The sequence below is a fragment of the Sorex araneus genome, chromosome 5, assembly GCF_027595985.1.
Source record: "Sorex araneus isolate mSorAra2 chromosome 5, mSorAra2.pri, whole genome shotgun sequence".
Lineage (NCBI taxonomy): Eukaryota > Metazoa > Chordata > Mammalia > Eulipotyphla > Soricidae > Sorex > Sorex araneus.
In genome coordinates this window covers 92,774,695-92,792,809 of record NC_073306.1, presented here as the reverse complement: position 1 = coordinate 92,792,809, position 18,115 = coordinate 92,774,695, and the positions used below count along the sequence as shown (strand labels likewise).

Genomic DNA, 18,115 nt, shown 5'->3' with positions numbered 1-18,115 from the left:
CCTTGCAAGCTTCCCATGGTGTATTTATATGCAAAATCCAGTAATAAGCTGGATCTCATTCCCCTGACCCTGAAGAGCCCCCAGTGCAACATCGTTAGGAGGGCCGAGTCGAGATAGACTTCTAAGATCTCAGAGAAAAGACAAAATGAGATGTTACTGAGCCTGCCCGAGAAATCGGTGATTAACGGGTTTTTTGTGATTTGTGAATCGTGATAAAGTCCTGTATAGATCTATTAGCCCTCTCTCTTCTATTTATTCCTTCAAAGCCAGTATTTCCTTGGTGAGTTTTAATCTTCTTGATCTATCCAGAGGTGAAAGGGCGGTGTTGAAGTCCAGGAGTGATTCTTGAGTGCAAAGCCAGGAGTAATCCTTGAACACCACCAGATGTGACCCAGAAACTAAAAATAAATAAGTAAAATGCCTCACACCGGATCTTCACAGATCCTTACATCAAGGCTACTTAACATGGTTCAATCTTTTTTGTTGTTGTTGTTTTAGGCTATACTTACTGTAGAGTTGGGTGAGAGGTTCTGGAAGAAGTTAAAGAGTATTTAGAGTAGAAAGACTAGACAAAATGAGTTGGAAGACCAGCAAATGGTCTCAGAGTGAATGAGTTTTGGGGATGTCCTTTTAGAGGCGATGCAATTAATGAAGAGGATAAGATCCAGGGCGCAATACTGGGGCAAAAAATTTCAAGGTTGAAGTTGCAGCTCAGAAATGAAATGCATTACTGGGTTGAGTGTACAAAGTATGTGTGAAATTCTGGGTCTGATCCCTGGCACCACAAAAGAAAGGAAAGCCAGTGCTTGGGCTTACTGTTATTCTCAGGAACTCTCAAGTCCTTTCAAATTCTGCCTTCACTATCCCTACAATGTGACCCACCTTCATCATGCCCCCAGGAAGTGCTCTAGCTTTCATCAGGACATTCTAAGCTGGTATAAAGAAGAAATAAACAAGGGCAAAGGGGAGAAAAAGGTTTTTTTTTCTCTTTTTGGGGGGTGGGAGAAGGGTTGGAGAGTATCATTGCTCTTAGTGGTGCTCGGGGAACTGTGTGGAGCTGGGGGTCAGACCCTGACTGCCTACATGCAAAGCATGCAGTCTACCCCTTGGAGCTGTCTCTAGCACAAAATCTGTTCCTCTTAGGACAAATTTCTGGAAGTTTCCACATGATTTTTCTGCTTAAATTCTTGGCGCAAATTATGGTAGCATGGCCATATTTTTGTCTTACAAATAGAATTGCAAGAGAGATTGGGACATTCATTCTTTTTTCCTTTTGAGTAACCATTTGCCTGGCTAAACATATCATTGCTGTGGAAAAAAGAATTGTCTATTTCTCAATTAGTTGTCATCTTTGCCTCAGAAAGGTTGAGGATTTTAGTCTGATAATGTGATCTCTAGTGAGCCAATAATTTCGAAAATCGGTTTTCTATTCCCATCCCAGCCTTCTGGTCCTTAATGGTCTTTTTAAAGGAAAAACAACCTTAGTTGAGAGAAATTCAGTTCAATGAGAGATTTCCTTGGGGTGGAACCACATCTTGTAAAGTAGCAGGAAGTTACAATATGGGGTTCTTTCTGGTAGTGATCTTCTGGCCCCCACCACACACTCACTTTCCACCACATCCCTTTGTCTTCCTTTCCCTTTCACCTGCATCTGCATCTGTTCTGTTTTACATTAATCACACCTCTTCAAATCCCACCAACTCCCTGGCTTCTGGCTTCTGTCTCCCTACATGGTAATCCTAGGAAACCTTTAGCTCTATAAGCTTGGCTGCTCCCATTCTCCTCATTCATCATGCCCCAACCATCCTTCAGGATTCAGGATGAACCTTGTTCTAGTCACATCTTCTCCCGAATAGAACTCCATGAGCTCACCCTTTGAATGTCTGACACCTGGAACAGAGAGATAGTATAGAAGTGAAGGCACTTGCTTTGTCTGCTGCTGACTCTGGTTCAGTCCCTAACACCCACGTGGTCCCTTGCACCTACTGGGAACTACTAAGAACTGGGCCAGGAATGACCCCCAAGCGCTGCCAGATATGCGCCCCCCAAATAACAAATATTTTAAAAAGCAAGGCAGTAGCCTTTGAACCTGTCCCAGTACTGCCTCCCCTTTTTGGGTTTCTTCTTCCCAAAAAAACTTCCAGAAACTATTTTGTATATTTATGTTGTATACAATGCTTCCATCTTCTTCAGTCTGGCTCCCACAGCACCCTTCTGTTGCTTAGTGGGGCTGGTGGAGTTTGGGCCATACCTAGTGGTCCTCAGGGACTGTTCCTAACTCTGGGCTCAGGACTGACCCCTGACTGTGCTCGGGGATATGTGCAGAGCTAGAGAACTGGGCCACATACAAGTACCTTAACCCCATAGTGACTCAAATTTGTTTTTAAATGTCCTTTGCATATGTTCATGCATTCATGTCTCTGTTCTCTTCTTGCTTGATCTTTAAAGCAACTTTCTGCAAGCATGGCCACCCTTTCACCATGAATCCACTTCTCTCTAAGGCCTTGATGGCACCACGCCCGCCTGTGTTATGGTCATTTTATGGCTACTCATTGTGAGTTTCCTAGAGTATATTTTGGGCAGCCTCAGAACATGGCTGTGTCCAGGCCTATGGCTCTGTCTCCTCTCCATCTCCAGGTCCTGAGTTCCTGCAGGAGATCACAGCCACATGCTTGCCCATGTTCTCCACTTGGGCGTTTTAGAGGCATCTCCACCTGTGTCTGGTCAAGCAAAGCTCTTTTCCTCACCATAGACCTGAGACCCCATGGCAGCCTTCTCTGTCTCCCTGAAGGTCATTACCATCTACAAAGAATCTCAGAACCTCCCTTCTCTCCTTCCACCTCCCCAGCTCAGCAAGTCCTGCCAGTTCAGCCTTTAGAGTCCATCCCAATAGGCTCAGCACATGAGCAGCTCAGTGGTCGAGTGCTTCCTTGCATGCGTGAGGCCTTAGGGTCAATTCTCAGCACAGCAAAAGACAGTAAAGCAAATGAAAACACCCACAAAGGTATCCGTCCCAGGCTAATGTAATTCTACTGCTATTTCTTGTCCAAAAGTCACTGTTATCTCCTCCCCGCCCCCGCTCCCACTTTCTTACTATGATGTGTTCTTTAAGAATGACCAAGGTGCTCTAGAGATTTAGAGCCAGTAACTCAGTGCCTTCCCTTTGCACTAAGATAACGCTCCAGGGACCTGTGTGAGCTGATGCCTGCCCCACCTTTCAGGCTACCCCGCTGAGGCACCCTGGTGTGCCTTCATTTGGGGATCTATAGTTTTCTCATGTTCTCCAGGATCTTCTCAGAGTTGGTCACTGTCATTCAGCTCATACATGTCCCCTTCCCAGGTGAGGCCAACTCTGTGCCTTCTTTAAAAGACTCCATTGTGGGGCCAGAGTGATCATACAGCAAGCAGGGCACTTGCCTAGTCTGCAGCTGGCCCGAGTTCAATCCCTGCCCCCACAAAGGCTCACCTGAGCAACGCCAAGGGTAATTCCTGAGTGCAGAGACAGGAGTAACCTAGGTGTGGGCCAACCATACCCTCCCCCACCCCAAAAGAAAAATAAAAGGCCCTATCTCGGCCTTTTCCTGTGCATTTACTTTTTGGTGTTTTTCTTGCCATCGTCTGACTCCTTTGTAAGTCGTACTCCATGGAGCAGAGACCTTGTCCAGATCCTTCACATCTGCAGTCCCTCCCTGTGTTCCAGATAGTTGGGGGGGTATTTTATTATTTATCATTATTATTAATTTTTTGCAGGGGGCACACACTTGGCTATGCTCAGGCATTACTCCTGGCTCTGCACTCAGGAGTCACCCCTGGCAGTGCTCAGAGGACCATATGGGATTCCAGGGATTGAACCCGGGTCAGCTGAATAAAAGACAAGAGCCTTCCCCACTGTACTATAACTCCAGCCCCTCTGTTCCAGTACTTCATAAGCCTGTAGTAGAAGTGAGTCAACTATTTACTGAGCACTCAAATGAAACAAAAAAATGTCTGAACATGCTTCAGCCTTTTCTCATATTGCGTCCATCATTTTCTCATTTAAATTCTTAAGCCTCAAGAACATTTCTGTTTGCTCTGATTACTACTTTTAAGGGCAGTGATTCTCCAGATTACATACCAATTTGGTCCAGGGAGGTTTAGGGGAATCAGTTGACAGTGGTATGAATCGTTTGCCCAAAAGGAAAGTCTTGCTTGTGGCTGACCCTGGTTTGACCTCTGCTCCAGTCACCAGTATTGTTTATGGTGACCCAGCACTGCCAGGAGCCAGCCTTGAGCCCAGAGAAAGGGATAGCCTGGAGCACTGTGAGGTGTGACCCCCAAACCAACCCCTACCTCCCAAAAAAGACTTGTATGATAAGAATGGTCAGGAAGGAATTTAGAAGTATTTTAGTACGGGGATACTGACCTGGTTTATTTTCTAGATTTCCAAACAATGAGCTGTTTGGGGTTATTTTTAGAGGAGTGGGTTTGGACTACACCCTACAGGGCTCAGGGCTTATGCCTAACTCTGTGCTCAGGAGCAGCCCCTGGTGGTACTCCGGGGACAGTACTGTACCAGGTGGCACTGCACTGTAGTACTGTCCTGTTGTTCATCGATTTGCTTGAGCGGGCACCAGTAATATCTCATTGTGAGACTTGTTGTTACTGTTTTTTGGCATATCGAACATGCCACCGGTAGCTTGCCAGGCTCTGCTGTGAGGGCAGGATACTCTCAGTAGCTTGCCAGGCTCTCCAAGAGGGACTGAGGAATTGAACCCGGGTCAGCCGTGTGCAAGGCAAATGCCCTACCTGCTGTGCTATCACTCCAGTCCCCATACCAGGTAGTACCTGGAATTGAGCTGGGCTGGAGGAGAGGGAGTTACTGTTCCATGAGGGCAGTGCCAGTTTGGGATGCTGATAAAATGTCAAAGGTGGTAACTATACTCTCAATTTTAATATGAGTAATTCCACTGAGTCACATACTTTAGAGAGGCAAATTAGCAGGACAGTTTCTTCTCCAGGAAATGCACAGACTCAGGCTGAAGGGCAGAGCCAAATCATTAGTTGTGATTTTATCCCATATTCCATACTGGAATAAGATGTATAAAGAAGACTGTGCAAACACATTAAAACAATGATCCCAAGCTTCACCAAAAGAAATGGAGAGTGTCCAAGATGGATGCTCAATGAAATTTTGATCAATAGTGGAAATTTTGATTAATAGTGGAAATTTTGATTAATAGTGGAACATGTGGTAGGGAAGTTGGATTGTATGGATTTTGATATGCATTTAGATTTTTAAAAAATTTTAACATTTTTTAATTGAATCACTGTGAGATACACAGTTACAAAGTTTTTTATAATTGAGTTTTATTCTTATAATGTTCCAAATACCCATCCCTTAACCAGTGTACATTTTCCACCACTATTGTCTATTGTCCCCCATTACCCTCCCATCCCCCTCCTGCCCTGCCCCCTTGCCCCTATGTCAGGCACTTTTCTTCTCTCTCTCTCTCTCTCTCTCTCTCTCTCTCTCTCTCTCTCTCACTCACTCACTCTTGCTCTCTCTCTTCCCCCTCCCCCTCCCCCCACCCATTTTAGTCATTATGGTTTGCAATACAGATACTGAAAGGTTATCATGTATCTCCCTTTACCTACTTTCAGTACTCAGTTCTTGTCCAGAGTGATCATTTCCAACTAGCTTTGAACTATTATTGTCGTAGTGGTTCCTTCTCTACCCCCAACCTACCCCCCACAACATACTTGTGGAGAGCTTCCAACTGTGGATCAGTACTCCTGGCCCCTGTTTTTTCTGTCCTTGGATATTAGTCTCATACTATGTTTTTTTATGCCTCAAATTAGTCCAGACATCCTATGTCTGTCCCTTTCCTGACTCATTTCACTCAGCATGATGCAGTTTGCTTATAAATGGACGCACATGGAGAATATCAGGCTGAACAGCATTTGAATGTTTCAAAGCTTGGGACCATAGGGATAGTACAGGGGTTAAGACACTTGCCTTGCCCATGGCCAACAGGTTCCATCCCTAGCATCACAAGGGTCCCCAGAGCCATAACTGATTCCCGAGCCAGAGGCAGGAATAGCTCCTGAGAACTATGGTGTGGCTGATCTCCTCCCCTGTTTCTTTTTTCTTTTTTTAAAGTGACCTCTCAATTCATCCAGCTTTTTGGTGATCAAATGTCTCTTGTGTTTTTGCTTCCTATAGTGGTTCTTAATTGCCAACAGGTCTTACAAGGTCAGTGCTGCGAGCTCCTTCTTCTTCGGCGGTGTGTTTGTGGGTGTGATCTCTTTTGGTCAACTCTCAGACCGCTTCGGACGGAAGAAAGTCTATCTCACAGGTAACCTGTCTGAGTGCTTGTGATCTGCCTGAGAGGGCTATTTCCCTAAGGCTCTCGGGGAAGCAGTAAGGGAGTCCGTTGAAGACTTGGGGCTGGGTTTTATTTTTCTAGCAACTGGCCACTCTATAGCAAGAGTTCATCCTGGCCAAGCTTTATTTTTTTCTTTTCATTTTTTTATTACTAAATCATGATGAGATACAATTACAAAGTTGTTTATGATTTGGTTTCACTCATACAATATTCCAACACCCATCCCTTCACTAATCTTCATTTCCTGCCACACTGCCCCAAAGTCTGCCTCTATAACAGACATTTTCTTCTCCCTCTTATTTTATTTTTAGGCACTGTGGTTTGCAATATTGTTACCAACAAGGTATCATGCATATCGCTTTATCTCCCTTCAGCACTCAGTTCTGTGCAGAGTGTTCATTTCCAATTATCATTGTCGTAGTGGTCCTGTCTCCATCCTAATTGCACTCCCTCTCCCCCTTGTGGCAAATTTCCAACCATGGACCAGTCCTACTGGCTCTTATTTCTTAATAAGAGCCAAACTTAGCTCAGTTTTTCACCTGGCTAAGTATTTCAAAGCATCCAGTCTGCCTGCTGATTGACAGATGTATGCATCAGCAGCTTTTGTAGATGGTGGTGCATCCTGAAAATGCCAAATTCTAATTTAGGCCTGTGTCTAAGTAGAACGAAGATACAGTCTGCTAGATTGATTTCCTTATACTCTATCTGCCGATTCATTTCAGAGGCACTTCACAGAACTCAGAACAGTTTTCTTGAGCAGCTGAATGAATATGAGATCTTTAGGTTTTTACTTTGTTTCCAGTATTATTGAGAATAATTAAAAATCATTCCTGATTGACAGTATCCAACATGTTTTCAATAAAGAAAGGAAATTTTTCATTATAATTTTAAGTGAAGCCAAAATAAGATGGAAGGGAGCTCCAAAAATTTACATTTACAAAGATTTCTTTACAAAGTGATAAAAATCGTTATGACTTTCATCAAATACTGTTCCTCCTTTTCTAGGTTTTTCCCTTGACATCTTATTTGCTATTGCAAATGGATTTTCCCCCACGTATGAATTCTTTGCAGTAACTCGCTTCCTGGTGGGTGTGATGAATGGCGGGATGTCTCTGGTGGCCTTTGTCCTGCTGAACGAGTGTCTGGGCACCGCCTACTGGGCCCTTGCAGGTACTGCACAATCTCGGCAAAGGCGATGATAGTGGGCAGCTGCCCCTCCCCACACACACACACCTGGGAGGGCATCAGGTTAATCCAAGTGTGCAAATGCGCTTGGACTGGAGACTCCTTACCCAGATATTATACTTGCTTTTCTGAGTCTATTCTGTCCTTGAAAAAGTCACTCATAATCTCTGTGGCCAGCCTTACAACGAGTGAACTTCTGTACCTCTGGGCTTGCCTGTGAACTGTTATAAGAGCATCACTGCCCCCACAATGGCATCCCTGCTTTCTATCTTAATATGTCGTCGATGCAGGTGAAGACCACGGTAGCTCATACTTGGATGTGGCTTAACTGAGATAAAGTGCCAGTATAACTATGTTAAATTGAAAAATAATGCCAAAAAGGAAATACTGGGGATTCCTTTCTTGGAGACTTGTTTTTATGGAATGCTTGCCTCATAGGCCATTTGGCATTTACTGCTCTCTCAACTCAGCAGATGGTACTATTGCAGCATTTCTTTATTGGTGTTTAAATTTTTTTTGAGGGGGGTGTCACAGCCAGCGGTATTCAGGGCTCCTGCACTCAGAAATTACTCCTGGCAGTGCTTGGGAGACCACATAGGATGCCAGGGATTGAACTCAGGTCAGCCACATGCAAGGTAAACACCCCACTTGTGGTATTATCAATCCAGCCCCTGATTGTTTAAGTTCTTAATTAGAAATCACGTTCTGTATTATTTTTAATCACTCCATTATATTCTCAAGAACAATATTGAACATAATTGTTAGGGCCCACCTAGCTGCAATGACTGCCAACCTTAGCAATTGGGAGACCAGTAGGGGGAGAAAAGAAAATAACTGAAATAGCAGACCCAGGAAAAGGCAGCCATCCCAAGCTGCCCCTGCCAGAAGGTCCCTGACCACCCTAAGGCCCATCAGTCAATGGTTGACAGTTGCGCTTTGGCATATGAAAGGGTCTTGGAGATGTAGGGGCTGGCTCACTCTCTGGGGAGACGGCCCTGATCGATCAGTATCTGGACTCTGTGCTTGGAGTGAAATAAAGTTCTGCTAAACTTTGGCCTCCACTTTGGCTTGGTAGGGAGATCTAGCCAGTGGATAAGTAGGGACTGATACAGCTTCCATTCCCAAGGAGTTAGGGCTCTGTCTATCCAAGGACACTCCAAGTGCTGTGTGGTCTCAACTATGAGTTCAGCTACCCAAGTAATGGGCTTCCTTTCTGGAGTTTGTGCAGAGAGGTTGGGCCCACAGGTTGGGGAAGGGAATGTTCAAAGATGTTTCTATTTGGTCCTATAGCCACAGCCTGTAAGAGGATACAAGATGGTGTCGCCCAGCTCTTTCCCTTTAATGTGGGATCTGTGTCCAAAAGGCCACACAAAGCAATGAGCCTTGTAGTAACTCAGATTCGAGCACCATATCAGGATCCGAGATCCTGGCACCACATTAGGATTATCACAAAGCAATGAGCTTTGCAGTTAACTTGGATTCCTGTACCATAGTTGGTCTAGATTTTATGGGGACACGCTGAATGGTAACCTCAATGCCAGGGTCAGCTCCCGACGCATAGGTGTGCAACCCCCATGTCTTCCCTGTCTCCCAGATCCCACACTCCTACCAGTAGATATAGCCCAAGCCAGATCCTTAATCCACCCTTCTTAGCCTTAGTCCATCAGGTTTTGCAATCACCAGCTCCCAGAGCTGCCGCTCCGGGTCAACGTCCACTTCGTGCACCTCTTTCAGAAGTGCTATGTGGATCCAGGCTTTCCCTCCCTCTGCCTTCATTGCCATAGGTGTGGCGAGGATAACAGTACATGGACCCTTCCATCTTGGCTCCAAGGTCCTCATTTGATGGCATCTAACCCATACCCAATCACCGGGGTTAAAACTGTGAGGTGTTACTGTTACGTCCTTCCCCAGTACTCACACAGCTGGGTGCACTTCGGGTAAGACTGACTCGGTGCCTGCAAAGATGGAGAACAGCTGACCACTGATCTCAGCCAGGATTTCTTCCTGTTTTCGGGGGCAAAAGGGGTAGGCAAGCATGTAAGATCTCAAAAGGAGTTATCCCTTTTTGGTAAGAGAAGCACTTTGCCTGGAGAAGAGCGAAGGGAAGGAGGTCCACTCAACACCACCAGTCTCCAGGGTTAATTTAATCAAGGTCTCCTTTAGGGTCCTATTCATCCTTTCTACTTGTCCCGAGCTCTAGGGCCTATAGCACAACGCAATTTCCAGTCCGAGCCAGTAGCTTTTTGCTGGAACTTGTGAGATTGGTCTGGGCCATTGTCTGAACCTGTCACCAGGGGGAGTCCGTATCTAGGGACTATTTCTTCCCAACTATTTCAAGAGCTTCTTAGTTTCTAACCCTGAAGTCTCATGGCGAGAGGGGCAAGCCTCCACTCAACCCGCGGTGTCTGTGAATACCAGTAGATGCTTATGCCTGTGCTTTCCTGTCTTCATCTCTATAAAGTGCACTTTTCAGAACATCCCCGGCGTCTTTCCCTTTTCTCTCTTTTCCCCCACTGAGATCTTCTTTCCAGGGTTAACAATCTGATGGTGCACACATCTGTCTGCTACACCCTTAGCCATCCTAGATGGGAGTTACACAGTGCCTTCCTAGGAGAGCTGTCACGGTAGTTTCATGTACTCGCCATACCAGCTTCCTTCCCAACACCTAGGGCACCACCACTCTCCCTTTCTCATCCTACACCCAAGGCCCTGTATATGTCACCCCAGACAGTTTTCCCAGGGACTCCAGATCTTTCAAGTAAATGGGTGGTTCCAGTAGAGCAGGGGCCGCAAGGGTAGCAAGAGCAGGTGCTGGGCTGGGGGCAGCATCTCTCGCTATGTCATCTGCTTGGTGGTTTCCTTGTGCCACGGGTCATCTCCTCACTGGTGTCCAGGACAGTGTGTCACAGACACTCTCTCCTGCTCCTAGATGGCATGGAGCAAGTCCCAAATTTCTTCCTTGTTCTTGATGCCTTTTCCTTCTGCTGTGAGCAGTCTGTGCTCCCGGTGTATGGCCCTGTGGATGTGGATTATGGTGAAAGCACACCTGCTGTTAGGGTAGATGTTCACCCACCTGCCCGTGGACATTCTTAGTGCCTGGGTCAGGGCTGCCAGTTCTGCCTTTTGCGCCAAGGTTCCGTGGGGCAAGGCTGGTTCCATGGGACAAGGCTGCAGCCTAGTGTTTGATCTGCGGTTACGATTGCTGCTCCCGCATCCTGCTTTCCATCCCTCACAAAACTGCTCCCGTTGGTGAGCAAGGTCAAATCCGGGTGGCTAAGGGAGTGTCATTGAGGTTCAGCCTTACCCCCGCCATCTGGGCGAGAACATCCCAGCAGTCGTTGGGGTGTTTCAACCAGCTAGTCTAGCAGGAAGGCAGCAGGGTTTAGTATAGCAGGAAGCTTGAAGGTTACCTTGGCTCCTTGAAGAGGAGGTGTGGTAGCTAGTCACTCCAGCATTGCTCATCCACCTGTCAGGAGTATCCTGAGCAGTCGCTCAATGGCACGGGTGCTGTGATGGCTAGTTTTTATCTTAGAGTCAGTTTTCTGGAGTCCTTGACTAAAGTGGCTGTGGTTGCGACCATCTGGAATCAGGGAGTAAATCCGCTGCCACTGGGTCTAGCTTCTTGCTTCTAGGTAAGCGACAGGCCTTACCCACAGGCCAAGCTTCTGAGTCAGGACTCCCTTTGCCATGCCCACTCTCCCGTCCCCCCACAGGTGCAAGGGCTTGTTGATGTCTGGGATGTCCTGTGCTGGCTCCCCTCAGTTCCTGGAAAGACGATTCGGCCTCATCAGTCTACCCAAAGTCTTTGCTTCTTTAGTGAGCTCGCACGAGGGCTTCTCAATTTCAGCAAACCAGCATATTCAGAGCTACAGTAGCCCACGGTCCCCAGGAATTCCCATACCTGGTGTCTATTCCCTGGCCTTGGGTATTGGGACATCACCTGCTTTCGGGAGTTCAAGAGCATCCCCATTTCTTCATGCAGGTGGTTAGCTCCTTGAACGAGAGTTCTCTTCCCTGATAGCTTTCCCATAGCTTTCTTGAGGGAAGAAGCCCGGTGTTGAGCTATTGAGCCCGGTGTCAGCCATGAGTTTGGTCAACTTCCCCTCCACCCACCCCCCAATTGTAGACTGAGGCTCGGGGAGAGGATCCAAGCCACAACACTTGGCAGTCTATGCTGGCCAGTGCCCCTGCTTTCTTCTTGGGGCAATCTCAGGTCCAGTGTCCCTTTTCTTCACCAAGGGCGCATTGGTCTGGATCCAGCAGGGCCCAGCCCTTCCTCTCTACACAGGAAGGTTTTGTCCTTTTCCTTAATGCCAGCACCTTTATATTTCTCCTTACCTGCCTGTCCTCCTGCTGTCTGTCTTGGTTATTACAAACCTTCTCTGCTATGCCAACAATTCTTTCCTTCAGAGTCCTCTGTCTTCTGTAGCTTCCTCCTGATGTCTGATGGCAGACTGTGTCATGAAGACAGTGTTTATGGCCCTTTGATTTTCCACTGCCCCTGGATTTATAGAACTGTGCACATACTATATGCTTCAAAAAGGCGCTCCAGGAGAGCTGCAGAGGACTCCTCCTTACTTTGTATTACCATACTAATTTTGGACAAATTGATGGGCTTTCTACTGCAGCCTGGAGACCTCCCAGTGGAGCCTGGCGGTATAGGCAGGTCTGGGTGGCTACTTGGTTGGCCACCGCCTTCCTTGCTTCCCAAAGGATGTGGTCCCTCTCTTCTGTGAGGAGCTACACAGAATATCAACCCAGATGGGCTGATGGGTCAGAAAACCTGTTTCCAGGAAAGAAATCAGGTTCTGGGGATGTTCAGAGAAAGGTTTGTGTTGAGCCTTTCATTTGTATGAATCGGAAGATGTGAGAGGTTTATACACCAAATAGGGTGCCCATGACTGCCTTCTGGGGGTGCCACCTCCTTTAAGGGACACATGGGCCATAGGCCGAGGCGGATTGCAGTAGGATCTGATGGTGAAGGAGGAAAGTAAGGAGAAAGATAATGGTAATCCGGGATCTGGTCCAGCCCCCTTTTGACTTGTGTGTGGACTGTAGTTTGATCTGGATCCATATGGGGAGGGCTTGCCTCAGAGGGGAGGAAAGGGATGCCAGCACAGGTGCTGCAGGCATGATACAGGTGGAACAGGTTGTCCTCCTCCAGTTCTCGGGGAGGGAAGACTGGTTTACTTCCTTTTTCACCTCACTTGGTGATGGATCAGGACGCAGTTTAGTGGGCACCTGCAGAAGATTCCAGGTGACTCTCTAGTGCTGTCTTACACTCATCATTAGATCCCGATGAACCCCCAAATGTTAGGCTCCATGATTTAAAGAAAGAGTGCAACACAAATGCAAAAGTTCAGCAGAGCTTTATTTCATGCCAAGCACAGAGTCCAGGTACTGATCCATCAATCGATCAGGGCCGTGTCCCCAGAGTGAAAGCATGCCCCTATGTCTTTGAGCCCCTATTATACCCCGAACCCCAACTGTCAACTGGCATATTCCCTGACTGATGGGCCTTGGTGTGGCTAGGGACCTTCTGGCAGGGGCAGCTTGAGATGGCTGCTTTTCCCTGAGTCTGCTATTTCAGTTATTTCCCTCTCTTCCCCCTTCTGGTCCCCTACTGCTGGTGTTGGCAGTCATTCCAGTCAGGTGGGCCTTAACTTCCCCCTGTTTTTGTGTTAAATCTTTAACTTTCACTTTTGTGTTGCACTTGTTCCTTCGATCACGGACCCTAGCATAATTAATGTTTGTAAGAGTTTTTTGAGGTGCTGGAGAGAAGCTCATTGGACTGAAGTGCACACATTTTTTTCTTTTTTGGGTCACACTCAACATTGCACAGGGGTTACTCCTGACTCATGCACTCAAGAATTACCCCTGGTGGTGCTCAGGGGACCCTATGGGTGCTGCGAATCGAACCCAGGTTGGTCAAGTGCCAGGCAAACGCCCTACCCACTGTGCTATCGCTCCAGCCCTGAAGTGCATACTTTGCATCAGGAGGCCTTGGTTCAATCCTTAGCATGCTTGGACCCTCTCCCCCATCACTGTCTGGTGTGACTCCTCTGAGTAAAGCCAAGAGTAGCGCTGCCTGTTATGAATAAAAAATCAAAATAATTTTTTAAAAGGCTATTTGACTTAATATGTAGTGAAACCATGTCTTAAGATTGCTTTGCAGTGATAATTTGTTTGAAAACATCCATTTTTGAACAATTTGCAGTGTAGCGCTTAATAAAATACTAAAGCAATTATAAATGCCACATTGATGTATTTACTTTTTATTTATATTAATATACTAAAAAATTGGCATTTATTATTTGAAAAAATCAGGACCTTCATATAAGTGAAATTAAGCATACATATAGTTCCACTTACCTAGAAACAAGCATGGTTAATATATCCTTGCAAAGTTTTTTTTTTGTGGGGTTGGGAAATTTTGGGCCACACTTAGTGGTGGTCAGAGGTTACTGTTGGCAGTCTTGGGGAATCATTTGGGATACTGGGAATTGAACCCAGCTTGGCTGTGTACAAGAGAAGCATCCTACCCGCTATATTATTGTTCTGACCCCAACCTCACAGAGTTTGAATATCTGTTTTTCTTTCATTAAACAGATGCTCTTATGTACAATATTGTTTTTTCAGGCACTTGGGATAAAAGGGTGAATCAGATCGGGGTGGATGGGGGAAGGTCCTTACTCTCGGAGCTTTTTTCCTCAGGAAATGTAGGTCAAATATCAATTAATTTCATAAAATTATAAGTAAGGTGAAGAAAATCTAACAGGCTCATGGACTAAATTGTAACCACGAGCAATAGTTATATTTGATATGATTGTTAGAGAAAGCCTCAGAGTAGATGTTTGTCTTAAGACAGTGTGTGGCATTCTGAATAAGCATTCCAGATGGGACGGCAAGAAGTAAGGGTCTGAAGCAGGAATGAAGTGCTCTGAGGACATGAAGGGCTGAAATTGAGAAGAAAGACAAAGGGACAAGATGATGTAAGGCCCTGATGGGCCAACTGAGGAACTTGGCTTTTGTTCCAAGTAGTAAGAAGCCAAGGAGCTAATATAGCAGATGAATGATGGCTGTTGTTTATGTAGATATTACTCTGGGGGGCAGCTAGGGGAAATCCTGAGGAGCAAGAGCAGACACCCTGGGGTCCTACCAGAAGCTTGGTTCTGAGGATCTGCTGCAGGTTAGACAAGGTCAGGAAAGTGGAAGGAGGATATCCTTGAGATAGTTTGGTGAATACAGGACTTGCTCCCTGGATAATCTGTGGGGAGGACAGAAAGAGCTTGGCCCCGAAAATCTGAAAGTTCATTAGTGCCATTTATAAAAATGAAGTCATAGAACTATAAAATGACTTATCTTATGCGTGGGATAGAAGGAAACATAGTAAGGGATTAACAGAGAGACCAAAGGAACGTGCAAGTTGGCCCTACAGAGTTGAGCTTACCTTGGAGGGCTGGTGGGAGAAAACCTTGGGACATTGGTGGGTGGACACTGACCCTCTGGTGCTGGGTATTGGGCTGGAATGTTGTATGCCTGAAACTATCATGAACGATGTTGTAAATCACATTGCTTCGATTGGAATTGAATAGCAGGAAATGAAGTCATCCTTCTACACCATGTCTACACTATACAGAACTATGTCACTGTCACTGTCATGTCACTGTCATCCCGTTGCTCATTGATTTGTTTGAGCAGGCACCAGTAATAGGTCTCTCAGTGAGAGACTTATTGTTACTGTTTTTGGCATATCCAATATGCATGGGTAGCTTGCCAGGCTCTGCTGCACGGGCGAGATACTCTCGGTAGCTTGCCAGGCTCTCAGAGGGGTGGAGGAATCAAACTCGGGTCGGCCGCGTGAAAGGTGAATGCCCAACTGCTGTGCTATCGCTCCAGCCCATACAGAACTATACACTAGGAATTTTGTTAGTGTCCAGGCCTGAGTCATAATACAGCAGGAAAGGCCTTGCATGCAGTCAATACAAGTTCAATTCCTGGCATCCCAAATGGTCCTTCAAGCACCGCCAGGAGTAATTCTGAGTGCAGAGCTAGAAATAACCCCTGAGCATTGTTGAGTGTGGCTCCAAAACCAAGTAAATAAATAAAACTTAATTTGAAGAAAAAGAAATTTTGTTAGTGTGAGCTGAGCAGGCTTCAAATTAATAAAAAATAAAATAAAAGTGGTGATTTAAGAAGCTTGGTTTTTATTAACTTTAATCAAATAACTTTGTGTCACATCTCTATTTCTGCAGTTCCTGGCATTCTTGTTTCTGAATGCTAGGTATGAATGTCTGTTGGCCCCTCTAATAAAAATTGTTTTACTTTCCCTTAAATCTCCATCACTTTCTGGGAATTTTGTCTATAGTAATGTCACCACAGTGTTTAAAGTCATCAAACTTTGAATCATTTCTTTTGCCTGTCATATCCAATGGATACAGAGTCTTCCTGATTTTAAGTGGGCTTTGTAATATGAATAAAGTGACATCATTGGGTTAGCATAATCAGATTACACATTAGCCAGGTCTTGGGGGTACCAGGGATCAGGAAGTCTGATCTGTCATTGAATATTGAGTTCCTCTTCTCTGCTCAGTCAGAACTGGGGCTCAGTTCCTCTCAGGTTATATTCCCCAGTCCAATACTTAAGATTCTAGGTTAAAACTGATGGTTCCACTTGGGGTCACCTCACAACTAGGGGAACTATGGTTGGCAGCCCCCACTGGACCTCTGAGATGAAGTAAGGGAAGGTAAACCCTCCAAAAAGTAAGAAGGAATGTGCTTGTAATATAAAAGAGGGCTAAATTCACAATATTTTGTAATAGATCCTCACTCCAGGAAACTTCCAGATGGCCTTTTTCTTTTTTTTTTCCAAGAATAAATTATTTTTTGTATAAAAATAAAAAAGAAAAGGCGCGGGCGAGGGAAGGGACGCCTCACCGCACCGAGCCAGGCACAGGGCCTAGGGCAGCAGCTGTCTCTCCCGCCACCCGAGTTCGGTAGCCTCTGGCCGCTTCCCCCACCCCGGGGAGGTTGATGGCGATGATGTGGCAGGCGAAGGAAGGAACGAACCAAGATGGTTGGTATCACTTGCAGTTTATTCCAATCTTCCCTCTATACACTCTCCGCCCCCTCACCAGGCGCCAAAAGATCTTACAGGAAGAACATTGAGTCAACATAATTCTCTTGTATCTGCAGGCCCTTAATCTAGGCCCCCCAGAAAGAAGATACAAAACCAAAACCTAAGCATTCCTTGGGCTGAAAGCACTCGGATTTACATCCCAAAGACCGGGCTGGGCTGCCACAAGAAATCTACATGTCAATTACAAACTAGCCAGCACCTGAAATTTACATCCCAAAGACTAGGCTGGGCCAGAGCCTGGAATCTACAATGTCAAGTCAAGCCTGGCTAGCACCTAAGATCTGCCTGTCAAAGATCAGCTAGGTTTCTGTGACAAAAGGGAAACTGCCTCTGAAATTAACTCCAGCAGGCAGCTGAAAAAGGAGAAATATTCCAACAATTTTTATTTATCTTTTTTTTTTATTTTATCACCATGTGGAAAGTTACAAAGTTCTCAGGTTTATGTCTCAGTTATACTGTATTCAAACACCATCCCTTCACCAGTGCCCATATTCCACCACCAAAATCCCCGGTATACCCCCCGCCCCCCACCCCAACTGTATAACTGATGAATTTCACTTCATTTTCTCTTCCCCTTGATTATGTTCCATATTTCAACAGAAAACTCACTATTGTTGTGGGAGCTACACCCCCAAACAAGATAACCCTACTAAGGAAGCATTTGATAATTAGTTTTCCATTAAAATATTGTATGTTTTCAGGTTTTAGAAAAGGTCGCGCGGCTGCCGGCTCGGATGTGTCCCAGTCCCGAATCCCGGAGCCATGTTAGTTGCTGCTCAGTGTCGCCAGGGCTCCATCTGGAGAAGGTGTGCTGGCTGCACCTCCACCTTCCAGCTCCCCGGTATTGTTGGCCCCAATTCGGGTCCGGAGCATTTTCTGGGCCACGTTGCTCACCAGAATGCCTGGCCGCTTCTCTGCTGGTTGTGGCAAGATGGCGCCGAGGGTGGGTCGAGGGCGTGACTTCCGGCGGCCAGGACCACTTGGAGTTTGGGCTGGCGCCACCCCACTCCAGTCAGATGGCCTTTTTCCATGGCAAGCGAGTAAATATAAGGAGGAGACCCTCGCTGTGACAGGACAATAGAGCTAACGTTTGTGTAGCATTCATTATAGGCATTACTGGTTTTCTTCACTGATGCAGAAGGCTCAGAGATTTTCCTAGGACCATTCAGTAGCTAACTGAGGGTCTAACCATGGTCTGAGCCTCTGAAACAGTCTCAGCCTCTGGCTTCTTTCATTGTCATTGAATACTGAGTGCTCATGATTGTTCTGAACAATGAAAAGAAAAAAATCTTATTCTTGCAAGCCAGATGCTATATGCTGCACTTTAATGAACTGGTAATAACTATTGATTATCTTAAATTTCTAGGGAAATCACACTGTCCCCTTCCCCTTACTAGACCACATGTTCTGTTTCGTGTTAATCAAC

At 46.0% G+C, this 18,115-nt stretch overlaps 1 protein-coding gene across 1 annotated transcript in view; it reads left to right on the top strand.

Annotated features, from left to right (window-relative positions):
• Window positions 1–18,115, top strand: part of SLC22A15 (solute carrier family 22 member 15) — a 107,463-nt gene that overhangs the window by 48,825 nt on the left and 40,523 nt on the right. Inside the window, exons 3-4 of the mRNA XM_055139654.1 lie at window positions 6,203–6,335; window positions 7,371–7,535. Coding sequence (XP_054995629.1) covers window positions 6,203–6,335; window positions 7,371–7,535 — 298 coding nt within the window. The remainder of the gene's footprint in view (window positions 1–6,202; window positions 6,336–7,370; window positions 7,536–18,115) is intronic.